Source organism: Strongylocentrotus purpuratus, unplaced genomic scaffold, assembly GCF_000002235.5.
Source record: "Strongylocentrotus purpuratus isolate Spur 01 unplaced genomic scaffold, Spur_5.0 spur5_scaffold_14, whole genome shotgun sequence".
NCBI classification, from domain to species: domain Eukaryota; kingdom Metazoa; phylum Echinodermata; class Echinoidea; order Camarodonta; family Strongylocentrotidae; genus Strongylocentrotus; species Strongylocentrotus purpuratus.
This window is the reverse complement of record NW_022145599.1, coordinates 15,860,732-15,884,213: the sequence shown is the minus strand read 5'-3', so window position 1 is coordinate 15,884,213 and position 23,482 is coordinate 15,860,732. Positions and strand designations below refer to the sequence as shown.

General features: G+C 38.1%; 2 protein-coding genes across 2 annotated transcripts; one reads left to right on the top strand and one right to left on the bottom strand.

The window, feature by feature from the left end:
* Positions 1-569: 569 nt before the first annotated feature.
* Positions 570-4,120, bottom strand: LOC100891118 (mitochondrial dynamics protein MID49). The gene is made up of 2 exons (XM_003728530.3): positions 3,806-4,120; positions 570-2,595 (listed from the first exon to the last, which is right to left on the bottom strand). The coding sequence occupies exon 2, from the start codon at positions 2,578-2,580 to the stop codon at positions 1,153-1,155; it is 1,428 nt and encodes a 475-aa protein (XP_003728578.1). The 5' UTR covers positions 2,581-2,595; positions 3,806-4,120; the 3' UTR covers positions 570-1,152.
* Positions 4,121-7,033: 2,913 nt separating this feature from the next.
* Positions 7,034-17,489, top strand: LOC115918614 (phospholipase B-like 1). Its single transcript, XM_030985108.1, has 10 exons — positions 7,034-7,040; positions 7,172-7,403; positions 9,506-9,740; positions 10,464-10,625; positions 11,319-11,463; positions 12,276-12,476; positions 13,461-13,601; positions 14,360-14,545; positions 15,742-15,845; positions 16,979-17,489. Exons 1-10 carry the CDS (start codon positions 7,034-7,036, stop codon positions 17,153-17,155), a joined length of 1,590 nt encoding a protein of 529 aa, XP_030840968.1. The 3' UTR covers positions 17,156-17,489.
* Positions 17,490-23,482: the final 5,993 nt, after the last annotated feature.

The following is a 23,482-nucleotide window of genomic DNA, read 5'->3' as shown; positions in this document are numbered from 1 at the left end:
CTTTGCAGCAAATACAAGAAGCATAATTCATGGACATGCACACAAGCTGTAAAGCTCAGCACCGAATACACGGCATGCATAGAAACACACGTTCATGTTAGCATCAAAATGAACGGGTAATGAATAAACTATGTCCCTACCACACTATGGTGACTTGTACATGAGGTGACATTTTTGACAGCTACTTGTACTAAAAATATATACATGTACAGTGAATGTAACGGTGATGCCATTTCCTTTTCTACATTTAGGGGCTCTTTTAATTTTTGTTGGTGGTCAAATCGCCCTCAGATCATGTTTATCATATCCTCACTATCCTGATTGTTACAACACAGAGATTAATAATTATATTTGCTTATATAGTGCCTAACACTTACTTTATCAGTAGTCTCTAAGCGCTCTACAATAATGCAGCATAATTACCCTGGCTTTAGCAGTGCAGCTGTTACGCGCGCTGCGTTTCAAGGAATAAATTCCTACCAGGTACCCATTTTATTCACCTGGGTGGAGTGTGGCAAATGTAGATCAATGTCTTGCCAAAGGACATTAGTGCGGCGGTGGAACTCGAACCGCGGGCCTTGTGATCGACAGTCCGGCGACGTATCCACTCGACCACAACACCTCTATATCCAAAACTTGTTTGAAAATGTAAAATTTTGACACCATTGTAAGGTCTGTTTGTAAAAATGTTGCTTGTTGCCTCACACACCCATGAACATAGCAAATGATATCATTGTAAAGACAATATTTCCAAAACAATGGCTCCAACATTACCCCATGTGCATCAAGGAGAAGGGATATTAGATCTAATAATATATAGACAGTTTTCAAGCAGGTTGGGATCATGTAGTGCAATTTTAAGATCAATTGCATCCAGTTAACCAATGTTTTGAATAAAATAAGGACATTCCTCCACCAAACAGTATTCAGATACGAGAGCGCAGTTTCAGAACAATTTGACAGCTGTCAGTACGTATGTTTTAGCATACCACTTATCTTTCTTTCTAGGGTTCTTGATTATGCTCTCATGAAGTGAAATTGTAAGATCAATTGCATCCAGTTAACCAATGTTTTGAATAAAATAACGACATTCCTCCACCAAAATGTCTTTGGAAATTACATGTAGATTGCAGTTTGACAATTTGACAGCTGTCAGTACTTATGTTTTAGCATACCACTTATCTTCCTGGGGTTCTTGATTATGCTCTTGAGCCACTTCCGCATTCTCTGGAGTGCCCAAGATGGAAGATCAAGGAAGCAGTTCACGCTCTGATCCCTGGGATGCGGGAGATCATGGTCGGACAGACATCGTGTCAGGGTCACCAGGATGTCAAAGAAGCGTTCCGCCAGCATCTGTTCGTCCCACTCCGTCTCCTCGACACAGGTGATGTACATGATGGCTAAAAGGTGGGCGTTGGAGAGCACCTGCAGCTTGGAGTTGTTCACTCTCAGGACCTCCAAGATGGCTAGGCACTTCATCCTGCATCCTCCGTCTGAGCCGTCAAGCTCATGCAACATCTCAAGCACAAACTCGTTGAAGCACCACATCCACAGATTAGTATCCGGACGAAGATTAAGCTCCATACTTTCCACCTCATCATATTCATCGTCCTCCATCGTGCAGGAAGTACGGGGAGAGAACGGCGAAGATGTCAGGGTCACCAGCATGGGACCGATTTTGGCATCGATTTTGGCCTCGACGGTCACACTTGGTTCTTCTCCAGGAGACTGCTTGCAGAATTCGTTGATACTGCTACCTAGAAGTCTCTGCAGATGTCGAAGGACGTATGCCGGGCAGAGGTAGTTTCCTACCAAGAACTGGTCCCAAGGATCCTGGCCTTTTGGGATGAAGTCTAGATTTATTCGCCTCACCAGGAAGTACCCGGGTGCCTTCATAACAGAGTGTCGAGCATCCTCATACTCCCATGTGTGGGGGTTCATCTCAATGGGGAGGACGAGTAACTTGGTGGACGCATCGTAGGCTTTGACGATGGTCACCTGGGACCGGTCCCCAGCGAAGAAGGCATTCTGAATGGGGAGGTTCTTTCCGTGTTGTCTCACAAACTTCATGAAGAATGTTTTAAATGGTTTCAGTTCCTCTCTTTCCGCTTGCTGCCTCTCTTCATTTGGAAGGACATAGCTGGTGTAGTAGTTCTCCAACCTTGTCTTGAGAGGCACTCCATTCGTATTTGGAGTATCCGAGGTGACGGGTGCTGCTCGTCGAACATTTGCATGTTCCTGAGCAGCAGCTTCTTCGTAATCGTCGGAATCCACCTCCTCGTAATCCGACCAATCACAGGGTCGGCAACCAGACACGCAGGGTTCCTTCTCCTCTCCTTCCCCCTCGTCATTGGAGCTCTCTCCCTGAGCGGAGGAAGATGCTGCCATCCTCTCTTGCTGACCATGACGCTGGAGCGCTCGGGCATTATCTTTTTCCCTCTGCAGCGATGCTTTGTAAGCCTCTGCAGCAATGATGGCACTGGCTGAGAGAACACCTAGTCCGGCTGCAGCCTTAAGCCCCATTGTCCACCAGGAATCTCTCTCCGGGGCGTTATGTCTCCCTCTGTTGTTAAAAGCCATCGAGAACTGCTACACCTGCACAAAAAGAACATGTTCATATTTGAAGATCATTATGGTATTTGGTTTCTCTACTCATTGTGTTTCATCTCTCTAAAGTTGTTAACATTTTTTTTAATGGGTTTTAAAAAAACGTCATGGTAGACTTCTAACTGAAGTTTAAGCAATTAAAACTAGTAACAAGTATGATTGTGTGACCAAAGTTTGCACATGACCTTGATTCGCTGATAGTTTCATACCTAAAAAAAGTGATAAGGTTTAGAAAATCTGATAGTCTACAACAATGGAAAGAGGGACCTAACAAATTAAGATTAGGCCATGTAAAATTGATTACATGTTGATCGTCCGGATTTTTTGAAAAAGAGGAGGAGGGTGTACCATGTTATATGATATTTGATATTTCAAAATGGCCGCTCAAAATGGCCGCTCGGTACATTTTCCCTGACAGTCGAGGCTATTTTTTTTCAAGATGGCCGCCGACAATTTTTTTTTTTTTAAATCAGAAATAGAGCCATTTTAGCAGTGTTTTTCATGTTTTTTTTCTTTCAAAAAAAAAAAAAAATAACAAATAACAAAAAATAGGAGGCGGCCCCCAAAAAGGAAGCGGGCGGGGACGATCAACATGAAATCAATTTTACATGGCCTTACCCAGCGACTCAATTTTCTTTGAAATTGGGTGAGAATTCTGAAAATATCAACAACAGAATCAGCGGTTTTTGCAGCGTTTTGCGTCCATTCGTAAAATATATGAACTTACCAACAAAGGGTCTGGAAATTTTCTAGTTGCACTAGACTTTATTTTGTAGTCTAAAATTGTGCTGTTCGTTTGGACATTATTATAACGGTAGGGCCTAGATCTATACATTTGTGTTAATATTATATGAGAAATCATTCATGGATCACATATCACATTCCTAATTATTTTTTAATGTGTGCCAATTGAATTACTTTGCACACCCCATCATAATATTATTAATATTTTTATCAACATTTGTTTGTTCTTTTTGTCTTTTTGTCTGCCAAAATGCCGTGTCTGGACAGGTTGCTCATCCAGATAGTTGATTGGAATCCCCCCTCGTCTTACTCATCACAACATCATGGTCATGCAGTGGACATTCCTCCATATCACTCTTAAAATAATTGATAAGCAGCCAACATAATGTAGAGTCTAACTACCACTCAGTACCAGCTCACAAGGCTCACATAGTGCACAGTCACATTCACTTACTTTCAGTTCGCTACAGCTACAGGAGACACGAGACAATTAAGTCTCAATAGCCAAGACACAAGTCAAGAGACGTGCGAAAGTACGACTACGACTACGAGTAGGCCTAGGTCTATACCTACGGCTACGTGTACGAGATTCGGTCTTCAAACTCCAAATCCAAAGGATGCTTCAAATCTACAGTAAAGAACAACAATCAATGCGTGACTAGTCACTAGAACCTGAGCTGCGTTCGAATGTAAATCCTCGTCAAAATAAGAGGCCTGACACTTGACCTAATTTGCACATGAACTTTCCTTTCACGTCACGGAATCGATATGATGCTGGCTATAGCGCTATAGAAAGTTGCTGCTCGCGCTCCCAGCGGCTGCATTTTATTTGTGTACACAACAACATAGGGGCGGAGATCAGCAGACCTTGGTATTTCGCACGCGCAAGCTTAAATAGTCTTTGTTAAAGTCATATCATTTTTATGTGATTCTTAAAATCACAAAAACAAGAACAAAAGATGTCTAAACCATAAATCGCATGACCGACCAGAACTGGTCAATACCTTTAACTAATTAGCACATGCACGGTGCAACTTCATTAGTTGGCAAATGCTAGCGGCTTCAGTTACAAGTTAAAAACAATACATTGTTGGAGATGCCCCCCCCCCCCCCCAAAAAGAAATAGACAGTCTAAATATTTTTTTTATAATCATGATTATCTTTCAAGAAAAAATAGAAAAGTCTATACACAGCTGTGCTCTAAAAAATGAAGAAAAATGTTCTGATTAACATTTCCTATATCTAACCTTAGGCCTTGATATATATATATATATATATATATATATATATATATATATATATATATATATATATATATATATATATATATATATATATATATATCTAGGCCTAATAGGCTAGATAATAGTCTAGTTAATGTTTATCAGATCCCCCCCCCCCCCCCCCCATTTTTTAGAGCACGTACAGCTGTGTTTAGACTTTTAGTGATCCATAAAACTGTTTTATTTAATTGTCATAGACTTTTTGGTCTTTACCCGGCCGCCCCCCCCCCCTCCCCTGCTAGAAAACACTGGATCCGCCCCTGGACTTTAGGGCTTTAGATAAGTTGCACAGGCGTTTCAAAACGAACAAAAGTGATTTTACTTTGTGAAAAAGTTGACGTCTGACAATAAGACTATGAGACTTACCATTGTTTTTTTGTCAGGTGATATGATTGATGCAAAGATTGCAAACCCGTGATCTAGAGGACTTGTGTAACCTGAATTCTGAAATGATCTTTTGAATTTGAGTGAACATACACTGGCTATACCATACTGCACTGCACTAGCTGCACTGGCCAAGAACTTTGTAAGTAGATGTAGAAGTATTGCGCATTTAAGTCCAGCTTGTTACTTTTAGGTAGGCCTAGGCTAGCTAGGTCTACATTTAATTGATTCACTCTGCATGCCATGTCACTAACTTAACTAACTTTTAAACAAAAAAGAAAGAAGTTTAGTCTTTGTCCTTACAAACTACAAAGTAAAAGGAAAGGCCAAACTTTATTTTTCGCACATTATAGTCTACTCTATATTGGTCGACATGTAGGCTGGGAGCTCACAGTGCATTAGGAAAAGGTATTGCATGTGTATGAAATAAATGAGAGAAAACAAAATAATCTAGAGGTCTAGATCTACTTTGAGTTCAATTGATAGATCTATATCAACTCAATACTGATCAATAAATTTATAGGCCACCTCATATTCAGCAACAAGAGGTGTTCATTTTGTAGTTTTGTATCTCATACTGTGTGTTCTGATAATAAAATTACGTAACATTGTCACTAGGCCTATAGTGTAAAATATTTGCCAGCAAGCTTTACCTGCTTACTAAATAAAGAAATGGTGAAGGTAATATATTAGACTAATATATGTTCAAGATGCTGATAGTGGTGGTTATTTTACCTGATTGCTAAGAAAGCAATAAATGCTTGTTAGACCCCATTCTCACTCACTTTGAAAGTGGTCTTAGACCGCTCCAGACCGCTCCAGAGGAACGGGTCTTGAGGAACGGTTTGCGAGCGTTCACACTCCGAGCAGTTTTTATGGCTCAAACCGCTCCACGAGTCAAAGTGGTCTTGTTGCTTGTTGCTTGTTGCCGCGCGCGGAATCCAAACCGTATGTACCGTACTACATGTTTCGCACCGAAGGTCACTAGCTCACTTCCGTTCAAAGTACGCTTTCTGTTCACATTGCACGTTAGAGCGCTCTGGAGCGCTCTTAATAAGACCCGCTCCTCAAGACCACCTCGGAAGGTGGACTTCTGGAGCGGTCCAGAAGTCCGCTTCCTGGACCACTTTGAGCGTTCTCACTCACCTAAGAACCTAAGGGTCTTAGTTAGAGCGCTCCAGAGAGCTCCAACGAAGTGAGTGAGAACGGGGTCTTAGTAAGCAACCAGAAGACCGACGGCTTTAGGTCCTCTCTGAGGGACCTGGTAATGAGGATTAATGTCTTACCAAAGGTCACCAGCGCATCGACTTGGTTTCGAAACCGGGTCATCGAATTACGAGACCACTGCTCTACCGACTGTGCTATCGCGCGTCTGATACACTTTTTTTGTTCTACTTCACTCACTTCACTCACTTCACTCAGCTCACAACCAATATCTTGTATTTCCTTTCCTTTTCAGTATACATGTACAGTATACAGCACAAACTGTGTCAAGGTTGAAGTGGATTCAGACGGAGCACAAAGAATGAAAGATGGCGAATAAATTCAGAATGCTCAGGATATTAACAGCTTTCCTTGTTTTGGTCCTTGTCAACCTTTCCACAGGTAAACTGCCATATTTTGTGTCTTCTAACTTTTAAACCAATATGTTCAAAATCATTGTTATAAAGTCGATCTAGCGAAGCTAGGTTAATGTGGATGATGACAATGGAATTAAATTTTCCTTTGAAATTAATTCTTCCTCTAGAGATATGTTTTGGTTTAAGAATGTTTAATTCCCTGATTATTATTAAAATAGAAAGATTAGTTTGTATTTTATTTCACTGGAATATTTCAGAGATCTCATTTCTCACACTCAAGTCAGTAAACTATCCAAATATTATTCAGACAAATTTTCCTTTCATTTCTTAATCCATATTAGACCAAATGGATATTACCTGATAGGCACGTAACTTCGCAATTGGAATTATACCACATGGAAAGAAAAAAAAATGAATGAACGTGCACAGTACACAATGTCAAGTGGACTTATCAAAGTTAGGCAAAACAACAAGTGACCCACTTTCCTACTGGATTTTATATTTTATTCTACTTTGTGTGTATGTCTGCTTGTTTTATTGTTTTCATTGTAATGATCATTTTTGCAATTGCAGGAGAGTTACTGCAAGGTACCGTATACAAGCACGAAGATGGAACTTTCACGGTCAGTTCCGGCATCATCGACAAACAAGGGGCCGCGTACGGCTCCTACAACAACACCCTCTTCCAGACCGGATGGGGAGAGCTGCACCTGTTCGCCGGGTACTCAACGGGGAACAACGGCGCCCTCTCTGACGTTGACAGAATGTACGCAGCAGGCATCTTGGAAGGAGCTTTGACGGCCAAGTAAGTGATTAAATGTCTCTTTGGAGCAGTTTGTTTTTTGTCTGTTGTTAATTTATTTAAAGGCATCATTTAACAATGTTAAATCTGAGATGCACGGCCCCATGTGTTATCAGTGTCTGTGATATGGTTTTTGAATCCCTAAATAAATTGCACTTCAAATTGATCAAGAAGTGCCTCAAAACAGTAAAAATCTTTGAGTGACTGGTTTTACCATACTCGTTTTCCACAATAGACTGTAATGTTTTGAAAACCGTTAGATTTCTAATCATAAATATCTTGATAATCAGACAGGCGATCGGCTTGTAAAATTTATGGGTTCCTGACTGACCTGAAGGTTTATAATTATCATTGCAACATGAGCTAAATCCAGGATTTTGTTTCAGAATCTGAGACAAAGTTACTCAATCCCTTTAAAGCTACATGTAGGATGCACCGGTAATGTAGAAAGTAGCAGTTTATTTTCCTTTTTGTATTTTTATGATGCCATGCCTTGTTTAATCTCATACTCCAAGGGGAACACAGAAAGACAGAAGAATGACCAGTTTGTATAATGTTTGTGAAGTGGTAAGTCACTTTAATGAAGTGGCACAAAAGCACTTGCTCTTGTAATAGGTTTTAATTGGTAATTAAAACTACTGTTGAAAACACCTTGTTTTGGCATTAGTTAATTGTTCATACAGTTTTGAAAGCTGCAAGATAAGAGTGCCTCCATTGATCTGTGCAAGCTTATTCTAGTTTCAATGAGTAATTAATTGGAAACTCTTTATTGTTCAAAGTATGCATGTAAACCGTCAATGAAATATAATAAAATTTATCAAATTAAAGGAAAATTAATATTCTACCAACATCAATTTAGATCAAGCTTCGAACTTTCATGCATGGATGCATGGGCACATTTATTCTACCATTAGAAGATCTGACTAAAGATAATTTCAAAATAGAGCAAGTAGCGCCATTCACATTGGTTATGTACATGTGCAGCCGTGAGATATTCTTGTTCAACATTAAAAAAAAGAATGAGGAGGATTGAGCTCTGGATGTCAACTGTGTAGTCTCAGCCACTCTCAGGACTGCATTGTTTTGACAAGCACAGTCAAGAATCAAAATGCCTTCCTTTTGCATGTCTTGCGATTGCCTTTCGTTTTAATTGTTTCGATTTGACGTGTCTACAAGATGGAAATGCTAATCAACATTGGAATGGCCAGATGCCCCATTTTTATTCAGAGACTCACACATTGTAAAAATGACTTCATATGCTCACTCATGAATTGTATGATTCCGATTGCATATGATCTTTGAGGAGTAACTAATGATTATTATGAAGATAAATTTGTATCAAATATTTATTTGAGAAAATATTGGTTATATAGATTGTCCATTTTCATTTTTTGTTGCTAATAGTATTAGCCTACCGACTTCCACGGGTATACAAATCATTTATGAAATATTTGTTTGTGTTCATTATAATGATACTATGTAGACACATGTTGTATGGGATACTGCTATGCTATGTACAGATGCCCTGTATGACAATAACCCTAATCTGCATTTATTTCACTTTGAAACAATGACCACTTTAAAAACGTCCATTGATTGACATTGCTCTTCGCCATTACTGAATTGATTATTTCCGGCTTTTTTGCAATACCTGAACTCTATTTGTCAATTATTGGTACACGTACGTGTATGCTTGAAACATGTCTAAATGTACATTTCTCGTCATTTGGACATGCTTTGTCTTTCAAGGCAGATTTCCCAGACCCTGCGGAACATCAATGTAACCTTCTTCAGCTCCGATTAACATTTCTTTCTGGTTTCATTATAATAAAAATTTCATTATTCAATTATTTGAACATGTACAATTACGGCTGAAACATTTCTAAATTCCCATTTCTCATCTCTTGAATATGCTTTGTCTTTTAAGGCAGATTTCCCAGACCCTGCGGAACATCAATGTAACCTTCTTCAGCTCTGATTAACATTTCTTTCTGGTATCATTATAATAAAGATTTCATTATTCAATTATTTGAACATGTACAGTTACGCTTGAAACATTTCTAAACGCCCATTTCTCGTCATTTGGACATGCTTTGTCTTTCAAGGCAGATTTCCCAGACCTTGCAGAACATCAATGTAACCTTCTTCAGTGCCGAAGGCGACCCAGAGATCTGGAGGAGGGTCGCAGACTTCTTCGAGACCCAAGACGCCTGGATGAAGGGGATGATTATAGAGAGGGCCGACGAGGACCCCTTCTGGGAGGGCGTGGGCCTGGTTCTCGCCCAGTTTGAGGGCCTGATAAAGGGGTATGAGATGAGCCAATTCTCCAACGCGTCTACGGTAGGTTTCAGTCTCCTATCGATCTTCAGGGACACTTTGTTTTGTTTGGAGATCCAAATATGATTGTTTGTTCTGCGTGTGTTGTAAACACATTCACATTGCAGACCTTGAGTATAAGTCATTGTATGTCACAAAGAGCACCACAGTCTTGAACTATTGTCATTTTTTAGAGTGTATATAATTTTTCAGAAAGTTTTCCTACATTTAACAACTCTGAATGACTTGTTTTGTTGACAGTACCTCATCAAATACACATCTGTTAAAAGAATTCAAGGCTGCCTTTCATACTATCAATATTTGATAACCTCCACAATGGTTAGAGGGATTGGGTAACTTTGTCTTCGATTCTGAAACAAAATGCTGGATTTAGCTCATGCTGCAATGATAATTATAAACCTTTAGGTCAGTCAGGAACCCCATGACTTTTACAAGCTGATCACCTGTCTAATTATCAAGATATTTATGATTGGAATTCAAAATCAAATTTTGCGTTTTCTTAACGGTTTTCATAACACTACAGTCTATTGGGGAAAACGAGTACGGTAAAACCAGTCACTCAAAGATTTTTACCTTTTTGAGGCACTTCTTGATCATTTTGAAGCGCAATTTTTTAGGGCTTCAATATTACACCATATCACAGACACTGATAACATGTAGGGCTGTGCATCTCAGATTTAACATTGTTAAACGATGCCTTTAATGTCATGCCTTTATCCTCTGCAGTCCAATGGTTTCTTGGCCATGCAAGTCTTGAATTCCTGTGGGGATCTCCTGGACCTCAAGAGTGCCGTCATGCCATCCCTGATCCCCGACTGGGACAAGCTCACCAAGAAAGAGTTTCTCAAGTTCATTCGCACCTCGGGACATTGTTCAGCACTTGTCAAGGTAGATTAACTTGCTTCTCTAATCATTAATCAGCATTTGTGAAGGCTCGATCTTGTGGGTATAGATTTTTTCGCAACTCAGACCATCGATGAGGAACTAGATTTTAATAAAGGTTAATTATAGGTGTAGATTTGTGCAGCACTTGTCAAGGTTGGTAGGTTTGCACCTCCCTTTCAATCTTTATTGTATTCAATTTCTGTACAGTTATACTGTTGTAATACTTTCCCAGGACAACTACCCCCCCTAGAATATTAGTCCGGGGGGTAGTTGTCCTAAAGGATGGTTGTCGTAGGGGGTAGTTGTCTGGGGGGTAGTTGTCCGGGGGTATATGTCCTAGGGGGTTGCTTTCCTAGGGGGTCGTTGTCTGGGAGGTAGTTGTCCGGGGGGGGGGGGGGGGGGGGGGGGGTGTTGTCCTGGGGGTGGTTATCCGGGGGTGGATGTCCGGGGGTAGGTGTTCTAGAACCCATCGTAACATTTCAAGTTTAGATGTTTTTAAAATGCCCTCAAAACTCATCTTTTAAAACTTGCTTTCCTGTAAATCTACTTGTATATTCTAATTTATACTATTGCAATTCTTGTGTTCCTATTTTTCTTTTGCGCCTTGAGCACATTATTTGTGTTAAATTGGTGCAAAATGATAAAATACTCTATTATTGTTATTATTATGTGCATGTTACCCTGTGATTTTTACAGGTACTGCCAGCCTTTGAAGACGTCTTCATGTCTCACTCGAGCTGGTTTACCTACAGCGCTACCCTCAGGATCTACAAGCATTATCATTTCAAGCTTGACTTTGAAGGAAATGCTGCCGAAGTGACTTCGTTCTCCAGCTACCCAGGTAGATATTTCTTCTCATGATAACACACTGCTACTACCCATCCTCTCCAACCGGCGCTATAGTTCTCCTTAGAACTATAAGCTGAGAAAGATAACCAACAGTCTTTTTCAAGACTACCAACAGTCCTTTTCAAGACTACCAACAGTCCTTTTCAGGACTACACACACTCAAGAAAGAAATATTACAGAAAGTCCTTTCCAGGCCTCCCCCATCCTCCCCCTCTGTCTCATAGTGCAACCGCCAGCCTACTGTATACACTGAATGATATGTTTCATAATCCTTTCAAGAAGACTCTTTCCGTTGGATTCGGTCGCTGGAAATGTCCTGGGCCAAATTCCTACATCAGGTTGTCAGTGTAGTTTGCGGTTGCATGTGTCGGATTCACCTACACTATATGATGATAGTATTCATTGTGTTAATTAACGATTAATTACCATTGTTGTACCGACTCTTATTTAAAGGAAATATCCCCAGAACAGAGTCCTATTTTAAAAGTCAGGCGATTCTCAAACTAAATAGTCCCTCCTGCCAATTATTTGGAATTGAAGGTGATGGGGGGGGGGGGGAGGGGGGTGAAGACCTCAACTGGGAGGTCGTGGGTTCGAACCCCGCGACCCGCGTAAAAGGTCAAAGGTCACAGGGCTAATTATGTATGCAAAAATAGCTTGTGATCGCCTTATCTCAAGATTCCTGCCAAACTTGGGTCATTTACCGTATGTATCTTGCAGAGCTGATGAACTGATTAGATTTTGGGGTCACGAGGTCAAAGGTCCATCTAGTTTGTTTTTATTTACATCGCTTTCCTTTTGCAGGGTTCCTGGAATCTCTGGATGACTTCTACATCATGAGCAGCGGCCTCTCCATGCTGCAGACCACCAACAACATCTTCAACAAGACACTCTACAAGTACGTCAAGCCCCAATCCCTGTTGGCATGGCAACGGGTCCGTGTTGCCAACATGATGGCCAGAAGCGGCAAGGATTGGGCTCGCATCGTAGCCAGATACAACTCAGGTAATGCATGGGTAATGAAGTGTTTGAGTGAAAAAGTCCCTAGGTTTTTTCTAATTTATCTCAATCTACATATATGATTAAAGAGAGTGTATATTGTCATCAAAGAAAAACGGAATGGACATTGATGACTCCATTTATTGGAATCAAGGTGTACATATCATTAAATAGGGGAAAAAGTAAAAACTTTTCAGAGTTGTCTAAAATTCTATCAAAGTTTATGTGATATTCTTTTATTTATCTCTCACTTTTTTGAGGTCCTACATTTGTTTAATTTGTAAAAAATGTTTGCCTGCACCTCTTTTAAGAATAAACTCATGCATTTTAGATTTCCCCTTTTTAAGGGAACAAGATTTTGAAATTTAGACAAGAAAAAGAGGATTGTTTGAATATATTTAATCAGTGGGGTGATAAACCTCTTAGATTAAACTTCAGATGATTTTTTCTTCTTCATAATTTTGAAGATAAGGAACAGTTTAATTGTCTGTTAAACCTATGTAATGCATATATGCTATGAAGATATTGCTGCAAGCAACCTGTATAAGGAAAGTTGTTATCTCTAATTATGTTAAATCTAATTCTTTCAAACAGTTAACTCTTTTTGATTTTATGTAAACATTTTTGTACCCCGCTGATGTGATGCTGGAAGGTACATGCAAATATCAGCTTCATAACAAGTTATGTTAGAGACAACAGAGGGGAAAACAAGTTCCTTTTTTATAATAAAAGTGGAAATTCTTAGGAAAGCATACTTCTAGTACAGAGATTTAATATAGACCAGGGCCCCGTCTTATAAAGAGTTGATAATCAATTGTAACTTATTTGCAATTGATATCAATCGCAACTATGTTCATAAGAGATAGGAGACTGCAAACTTGCGATTGATTTGGATCAATCCGCGTAGCTCTTTATAAGATTCCCTGGTCTGTTGTATGCAAAACAAATTCTATTTCATTTAATTTTGTCTTGACTTATCATTTATTTCAGGAACCTACAACAATCAGTACATGGTCATCGACAGAACCAAGATCAAACCCAATGTGGCCATCTTGGATGATGCATTGTGGGTGGTTGAACAGGTGCCGACGCTTGTAGCTTCAGGAGACCAAACCAACATTTTGAGAGCAGGTACGTGTGAACAGGTTTCACAATTTACAATTATTTAGTATCATCTCTGCATAGAAATTGTGTCTTGACAGGCAATCCTCTTCTTTTTATTTTTGAACCTCTGATATTGTACAGTTTGGCCAGAATGTTAACAAGGATTTTCAGATATGAAGCATTAGATTTATTTTCTTCACTAAGGAATTGAATATTTAAATTTGAATAGAGTATCATTATATACTGTAGTTTGTTTGGAGCCAGAAGGGCGTTAACTCATATACTTTAACACTTTGAAACTTGAACACATCCTTCTGGCTCTGAACTGATGATATAAGGCTGTCTTGAGGAGATTTTAAAATGTCAACTGTTAGACATATTTTAGTTATAATTTGTTTGAACCATAGAGATAAATACTGTTTACGGACACCTACATCATGGATTACCACTCCAGAATATCCCTCAACCCCCTCCTTCCCACTGACGAAGGTTAATTGTCTTGGACGAGAGTCTTGGCGTAGTTGTCATAGAATGATAGGCAGTTGAAAGAGGAAATCAATACCTAGCCTTCACTTCCTTTCTTGTCTCCATCTCATATTCTTCTCCTCCTCTTCTGCTCTTACGCATTCTCTCTCTCCTTTGCTCCTCTCTCCTCTACCTTTTTTTTTTTTTTATATCTCCCCATCCCCCTCTTCATGTATCTCTCACCCCCTCTCATTTTCTTGCTTTCTCTGTGTGTCTTTTCGTCTATTGATCTTTGTCCTGTCTCGTTAAATAATAACCAGGTTACTGGCCCTCCTACAACGTACCGTTCTATGAAGAGATATACAACATCAGCGGTTACCCGGAGTACGCCTATAAGGGTGGAGCAGATATTTCATATCAGCTTGCTCCTAGGGCAAAGATATTCAGGCGAGACCAAGGAAATGTGGTCGATATGGAGTCCTTCAAGAAGATCATGAGGTTCAATGGTAAGTTTGAAAAATATTGCTTTAAAGCCCCACTGTACTACTTGTAGCTACTTGGTCCCCCATGATCCTCTTTTTCTTATGTTAATTGAGAGCTGAGTTGATGAGATAGCCACCTGTCAGTGATCACCCTGGGCGGTCTAATCCCTCCTGGGCAAACTAGTACAGACAGGCTTTAAGTATTTTCATAATGGAGGCTTCTTGTGCGGTGGTCATTTCCAGTTTGCTGTTCGTTTGTTGCTATTAATCCACCACTGTAATTACCCCAATCAAAGCTGAGCGGCCCATTATATAACATTCAATCATGGACCCATTTACACCTGGGTGAAGAGTGGCATATGTGGATTAATGTCTTGCCAAAGGATGTCAGTGCCAGGCTCAGTGCCACTATTCCACAACTCCTCCACTAGCTTTGATTAAACCTTAATGATGGGTAATATATGTGGTTGAATTGTGCAAAAATCTGTCTAAAATTCTTGAATTTTTTTGAAGGATTGAAGGCAGGGCATAGTCAAGTATGCAAGTAGTCAGAATCATTAACACGTTAATGATTAAGCTTTCTCATTCAAAGAGTGAAAAGCAAGACCTGATTTCTATCGGTGAAAAGAAAAAAATTATTTAATAACTTGAATATTTCTTTCATTTTCAGTATGACTTTGAGTGTAGGAATCACTGCAAGGGTAGATAACATGTCATATATTCAAGCCCTATCTTTACTATTGTCATGAACTGCAAACTTTGCAAAAGGTTTCTTGGTGACAAGTCACATTTTATAATTGCTACAGTCAATTAAAACAGAAAATGAAATATCTGAAAAAGGGAATGTGTGACAAATTTAGCTCTAATGGAGATTTTATATCACCTGGGGGGTGTTTCACAAAGGTCCTAAGTTGAATTTATCTCTAAGTTGGACTTCAAATTTATGGAAAGCCATTAGCATCTTTGTAAGTATGTTGTAAAAGTTATTTTAAAAAGGCATAAAATGTTGATTGAAATCATTCATGTTTTTTATTATCAGATTTCATGTTCTTGATGTTCTGAAATTTATGAAAAATCTAAAATACTTGAATTTTTGCTGTTTAATATATTTTATTTTAAGGCTACAAATGGCTCTCCATAATGTTTATGTCCAACTTAGGGTTAAGTTTGACTTGGGATCTTAGTGAAACACATCCCTGTATTTCATGTTTCGCTCCTAGATTACAAGAATGATCCCTACTCGGAGGGAGATCCGTCCAAATCCATCTGCATGCGTGGTGACCTCATGACCTCTCCTATGCCAAATGGTTGCTATGACACCAAGGTAAACATTGGCTTTTAAGTTTGATACTTTTAAGAATGAAGAAAGGCGTACAATCATTGAAAAATAATACAGCCTTGGAGGAGAATGGAAAGAGTTGGAGTTGGTTTGAAGACTGTTTGGTAGTGTTATATTTGCTTGGGGCTGGATATTGTCAAAAATATAGGGTTAAAGAAAAGGTTGAGTTCTGGGAAGAGGTGAAACGTATTTTGTGAGCGTTATGATTGCATTATGCAAGTGTGGAAGAACATCAGATAAAAAATGTTTCCTGAAAAGCATGGCTCTTCAAATGCCTTAATATTCTAAATATGGCATGTCAAATCATAAAAATCAGGACAGATTTTTATGCCACGTGTTCTTGTAGTCCCATGTACATCTTTCTGTGTACAGTGATTGTAATTTTACCAAGAGTTCTTATCATTTTGATGATTCCAGAACCTTGCAGTACACACCAATACTTATATGCTGGACGATCAACCTTTTCTGATCGATTCCACAACGTTTCTTTTACAATGCAATACCATGACCAGAAATCAACCTTCTCTTTAAAGTTAGGATTTAGTATAGTGTTGGGTTGGGGGATGAAGTCAAGGATTTCCCAAGTGTAGGAAATCGACTGATGTTGTTCCCAGAGCATGTCATTAAGGTACAACTATATTTTTTGGCATTGACATATATAGATAGATTGTGTAAATTCCAACCACAGGAAGTTTTTGAATTTGATTTTAGGAGTGTGAAGATATCTAAAATTACCTTTTGTAAAAGTACCTTTAATTTCACAACTTATTATTTTTTGTTCACCTTTTTTTGCAAGTTTATCTGCAAATGTATGATTAAAGACTAGTGAAAAAAAGTCGTTTTGGCAGATGGCAATTGGCGATTCAGTCAAATTAATTCAGTTTATTCCCCATCATTTTTTTTCTCTCATCCGTTACTAAACTTATATGAAGTGTTTCTAAACTTATATGAAGAATTTCTAAACTTGTATGAAGTATTTCTAAACTTGTATGAAGTATTTCTAAACTTGTATGAAGTATTTCTAAACTTGTATGAAGTATTTCTAAACTTGTATGAAGTATTTCTTAACTTATATGAAGTATTTCTGAACTTATATGAAACTCCTTGTCTTCCTTCAGGTGACCAACCTAGCAATGGCGGCCAAGCAGACGAGTTACGTCATCAATGGGCCGACCCGAGGAGATGGAAGCCTTCCCCCGTTCAAGTGGGTCGCCCCCTTCACAGGCTGGTCTCACGTTGGACTTCCTCCGGTGTATGACTTTAACTTTGTGGAAATGTGTCCAAAGGAACTGTAGGGATGTTTCAGAAAAAGGGATAAATTTACCGGTTGAATTGGGAGGGAGGTAGGGGGAGGAGGGTGTCTGCTTTCCATTCTCTGCATTATGTGATATCAGTACTCGGTAATCACTTTGTCAAAGCAAATTTCAAATGGGTCACCCCTGTTAACACACTGGTCTCAAGTTGGACTTCCTGCACTGTATGACTTTAACTTTGTGGAAATGTGTCCAAAGGAGCTGTACGATTGCTTGATAAAAGGGATGACATTTTTTTCCCAGACATAATTGTTTTGGATTCTCAGTACTACATGTACTACCTTTTCAGGAAGGGGGTGCAAGAACTTGGAGGGGGTGGGGGGGGGGGGGGGGTGGGGGCATTCTCTGAGAAAATGTCAGATTTCTAACAACATGATGGAACTTTGTCATTGGGAAGAAAAATGTGGATGATGAATGAGGCACCTGGCATGTGCAGACTATGCAAGTGACTGAATTATGATATTATCGTGTAAATGAATACTCAAGACATATATTGCATTTTCCAAAATTGCTATGCTTATTATGAATACATATAGAAGCCTATTATTGCTACATTGGTACAAAAACAACTGAAAACTTACCTGTACAACTCCTCTTAAATTGTTGAAAGTCGAAGAGCAGCGCATTGTAACCTTTGGAAATGGCGCTATATAAATCCATTTATTATTATTATTATTATTATTATATCGTTATAATTTAATGTCTTTATTGCTCTCTCAGGTGAATGGTTTAATGAAGAAACAGTATTAAATGCCATCTATTTGAACATATATTTTTCATTGCATTGTATTTGGACAATTACTTAATTGCTGTGTTGTGAATCATGTTTATCTTATATTACAATTTATTGTCATGTACCCGAAAATGTGGACCCTTGTGATTGTTAAAGCCCCTCGGCACTATTTTTAGCTACCTGCGCCCTCTATATGGCAAACAATGCCTAATCGGTGCATGTTGGTCCCCAATGGTCCCCTTATTCTTATGTTAATTGAGAGCTGATTTGATGAGAGAACCACCTGTCAGTGACCATGCAGGGAGGTCTAATCCCTCCTGGCTTTCAAGGATCGTTGGTCGAATTTTGAGATTTCACAAACTACAACTGCCCCATGTGAATAGAGGTTAGGACCAGGGATGGTTTTGAAATACTAACTTGTACCATCAAAACTGAAAAAGTACACTTGAAATAGGTAGAGGCTGAATGCTATATGATATTCGAATAAGCAGATATTATATCCGTAGTGATATTGGACGGCCATTAAAGTGTTAGACAGTGGTTTTTTCATGTCTGAACAAGCCTTTGCAGGAATTTCTTTACTATTGTTTCTTTAGAAATCTTATCGATATGAGAGTGAATCAATGATATGTCTTTCAAATTGTATGTTGTTCATGTAAATATCATTGATATGTATATTCTTTTAAAAATTGACATTTTTTTGGGCCTCCTTTTTAATCATGAAATTTGAATTTTAACACGGACAATAAACATGTAAATCTGAAGTCATTGTTTTCTTATGCAAAATGCCACTTGTTAATTTGGTGACGCAATTTCTGTCCTTGTAATTGTAATGAATCGTGGATACAGTGCACTAATAAATGTCTTTAAGTGTAAAGTATGTTTATTGCAAATGTGCATGTTATGTAACTACAATATTTCACAATTAAATGTAACAATTATTTTCATACCAATATATATATGGATATCACGATCCATTTGTGTCTGGCCCGTTATATCTTTGATCTCTCTCCTGGTATCGACCTACTACTGACCAACTAGCCAACAGACGTGTAAATACTAATATAGTATTGGATGGCTTTGAGTGTGATACAAGAATATATTGCTCAAGCTATGACAATATTGTCATAGCGAGAGCGATATATTCTTGTATCACATGAAAACAAAGCCATACAATATTATTATCTATATCAGGCTGACTAGTGAAATAATACAATTTGACTTTTTAAATATGAAGTTTCCGGATGACGCAGCAATAAGAAAACAGTATTGATCTCACTATGAACATGACAGACAATGAAAGCGGACAAAATATACAGTTCCTCAGGTAGACAAAGGAACATCCCTTCACTGCTATTATGTAAAAATGTGTAGAACAGGTGAATATGCATGTGACACCTGTTCTACAGATTTTTACATAATAGCAGTGAAGGGATGTCCCTTTGTCTACCTGAGGAACTGTATATTTTGTCCGCTTTCATTGTCTGTCATGTTCATAGTGTCTGTCATCCGGGTACTGCGCTAAAGATATTAAATACACCGATTTATTGTACCACTTGGAAGCCTTACAGAGATGGAAATGACACCTACTGCCATTGAAAAAGGGTATCTAATTAAAATTGGAAAAACTATGAATTTTATCAAAAATGTTCAGCATTTTGGGAAAATTTTGTTATAATTTTTTTTCTCCATCTATCCAGAGTAAATGTTCATCATAAAAGGGTGTCAGGGTAAATTTCATGAAAATTGGAAAAACACAAATTTTGGACATATACTGCCAGGGATTCATTATAGCATTTTTCGCCGAAAATCAAAATTTCAATCGACCAACCAACCCCACAGCACCCTGATCATTGAAGTAAACACACAATACACGTTTGTCTAAAGAGAAACAAATATTTTATTTCAGTTGCTATATATAAAATTTCTATTTACAGATGTATACTAATATTATGTAAAGTAGCACACAAATGGAGATAAATCAATGCTCTACAAAATTCAAAAGTTCTTCAAAAAAGTAATTAACACCACATCAAATCATCAATGGAATGCAATAAAACATCTCAATAATATACACAATAATCCCCAAATTACAGTTTTACCATTTCTCTGATCAGTGAAAGATGATTTATTACTAATACAATACTTACTAACAGAACTTGCAAAGCAAATCAATACAATATAGTATTAAAAACATTGTTCATTAAATGACAAAAATAGCTATTTCATTACAACACTATAACATCAATAAATAAATACAATGGCACACAACGTCAAACAAGGTGATTAGTTTCATATACCGGTACATGTACATTTGATTCAGTGAGACTACTGTAATAACAGATCATATACATTATTTTGTAATTCTACACTCACAATGGCTTTTCATTCCCTGTAATTTCCACAGCAAGCTGCACAATCATGTCATAATTCTAAATATCTACCGTTCTTGTACAATAAAATTCTTCTAAAACATTTGAAAATTACACAACAGAAAATAAGTTTTGTTACCCACTGGCAGCAAGGATACATAACCACAAAATAAATTTTGAATAAAAATGAATATCACAAAATGCAAAAATGGACAAACGGAAATTAAGGTATCTCTTTTCGATTCATTCCAAACACACCTAACAATATATGTCAGCATTTTGTTTTCAAGAAAAAAAAGAAGACTTCACATATAGTACCTTCAATTTAAATTTCAAATATACATTTACAAGTATTCCAGGTTTCAATACTTTCAAAGTGATGTTAGTGCATCCTTCTAAACTTCAATTCAAAGTGAAAAGCACTTACAATTTCAACAAGTAATACTGCTATTAGTACTTTCATTTTCAATAGTATACAGCGGTGACAAAAGCCCTACTAAATGAATCAAGTTTACAGTTAGATTCTCTATACTTCAAATACAAGTACGCTTTAATCGTGGGAGGGGGGGGGGGAGGGGGGAGTGGGTAGATTGAGCAACTGTTTGCTGTCTAAACTACTATGCTATTATTATTTCCAGTGACAAAATTACTTTAAAATTTTGGGGGCTACTTTTCAAGCTTGCTTGCATGAAAATAACACTCTTTAAATTGTTTTGCATTGAACTCTATGCAAAATTTGGGGGCTCTTTTGGCATTTCGGGGGCTAATTCGCCCCAAGCCCCCGTGTATTTTTTTCCCTGATTATTTTTATTACCAACACTAATGTAAATCACTACACTAAATATTGAGTAAATTGAGAGGTGCCCCTATGGCATTGCTATTTCTTTGGAAGCCTCATGTTCAATTTTTATAAAAAAACTACACGTATCAAATGGAAGTGTTCTCTGTGAAATGCACCTTTCATTGTAGAATCCAAAGGAAGTTGAGCCAAATATTTTCTGTTGTTTAACTGATAATACAATAAAGAACCATTTCTGTTTCATTCAACATGATCACAATCGATTTAGAAAAATCAACTGAAGGCAATTTCAATAGCCTTGTGCGTCACCTACATGTATATGAAAAGTGCGAACATGACAGTGGCGTTGCTATATCTCTTAATCCAAACATGATTTTCATGAGACATGCAATAGGGTAGTGAAATTGCCCTCGAGTTGATTTTGCAGAAAATAGTTGCGATCATGCTATTCTTGAAAAGTTGTGAATTCAGTAAAATAATCATTCATCCACTTTCTTATAAAATTATATAAAAATATTACTTGGAAAGATTAAGATAAAAGAACTTTCTTCACCCCCCCCCCTTCCTGCAAAATATTCTATTCAACAATATTAATCAACAACTAATTATCAATTCAATGTAAACAAAATATTTTATTCAGCAGCAAATTATCTTATTTAACAAAAAACATCTTATACATCATGAAATATCTTATTCTAACAAAATATCTTACACAACAGAATATTTTATTCCACCATAAAACTTCCTACTTCCAATACTGTACTGGTCAACTTATAAAGTGCAGATATAATCATCAAAAGAAAACATTCTTAAACGCATGGGAATCCTGTTTTTGTAGGAGCTAAAGTGTACGATTTATTGAAGAGTTTGCTGTCAAGGCCAATGATTAGGAAGGGCTCCCTCCACACTAACAATTTTATAGTTGGGGGTCCGGATTGAATTTTTCTGGTCTATTTTGCATTGAACCCTATGTACAGATATTGACGTTTTGCGGGTCCAGACCTGCGTTGCGGGCACCCATGTGTCCCTGTTGTGAGTCAAACTCTTAAATGCTCCCTTTAAAGCATGGCAAACGAAAAAGCAAATAATCTTATTTCTCCTATAAAGCTATTACCAATGTAGGAATCACCAAACAATACATCTAGCACCTTGATGTCAATATCAATTCACAATTAAAACTAACAGGTCCACAAGAAAGAAATTTCTGAAATTCTATTGCTATGTTTATGATGGATCCGATTGGCAACAATTTTTTTTAGCAAGATCAGTCCATTACCGGTAGCCACTAGGTTTGTGTCTCTTTAACATGATTTCAAACCAGACTTTCCATGCACACCAGAGGAATTATGTGGCACCAACAATAGGGGCCACCTGGAAAAGAGGTTCAGACAGAAATTTGGCAGAAGCATTTATTTATATATTTGCATTCTTCATGCTCATGTTCCCTTTTCATTCACCCTTCTTACAGCTCAGTCTTTCAGTTGCACTACTGCCACACCCTATTTTCCTTCCAACCCGTTCCCTTTGTTGTCTTCTCATTCTCTATGTGTGGCTTGCCTTGTCCTGCCCTAGCAACATGCCCTTTCTCTTCTCTCATTCGATCTCTTCGCCACTCACCTTTGATCTACATGTATCTAGCCTGCTCACCTCATTGGTTTCTCTTATCACATGACTTTCCTCCGATTGGTTTATTCTGTTATGATGCCTGATTTGTACTTGGACACATGTTATAATTTGGGAAATTAAAGTTAGTTCTGTTCCGTCCTTCTTCAAGTGAGGTTGTCTTATCTACTGTCCTGAGTTACTTGAGTTTAGTTGGAGAGATTAGATTGATTGATTTGATGCAGCATGTTTAATGATTGATTTTGGTCAGCTATATTTTCTCTCGGTTAAATGAACACGTTACACTATGTTTATGATGACCCGACTGGCAACAATATTTTTAGCAAGATCAGTCTATTGGCCAGGTTCATGTCTCTCAAAATGATTTCAAAACCGACTTTCCATGCACACCAGTATGTGGTGCCAACAATAGAAACAACATGGAAAAAGATCCAGGCTGAAATTTTGAGTAAGCACAAGGAATCTCCTGTGGTTCTATTACTAGTTAATGATGACCCGACTGGCAACAATCTTGAGCAAGATCAGTCTATTGGCCAGGTTCGTGTCTCTCAACATGATTTCAAACTCAACTTTCCATGCACAACAGGAAGTATGTGGCGCCAACAATAGAAGCCACATGGAAAGAGCTCCAGACTGAAATTTGGCAGAAGCATAAGGAATCTTCCTGTGGTTCTTTTGCTTTGTTTATGATGATCCGACTGGCAACAATTTTTAGCTAGACCAGTCTATTGGCCAGGTTCATGCTTCTCAAAATGATTTCAAACCCTACTTTCCATGCACAC

Coding starts and splice junctions, on each gene's coding strand:
- LOC100891118 (XM_003728530.3), bottom strand. CDS start 2,580: ATGGCTTTTAACAACAGAGGGAGACATAACGCCCCGGAGAGAGATTCC.
- LOC115918614 (XM_030985108.1), top strand. Junction 7,404..9,505: donor GAAGGAGCTTTGACGGCCAA/GTAAGTGATTAA, acceptor TTGTCTTTCAAG/GCAGATTTCCCAGACCTTGC. Junction 11,464..12,275: donor TTCGTTCTCCAGCTACCCAG/GTAGATATTTCT, acceptor TTCCTTTTGCAG/GGTTCCTGGAATCTCTGGAT.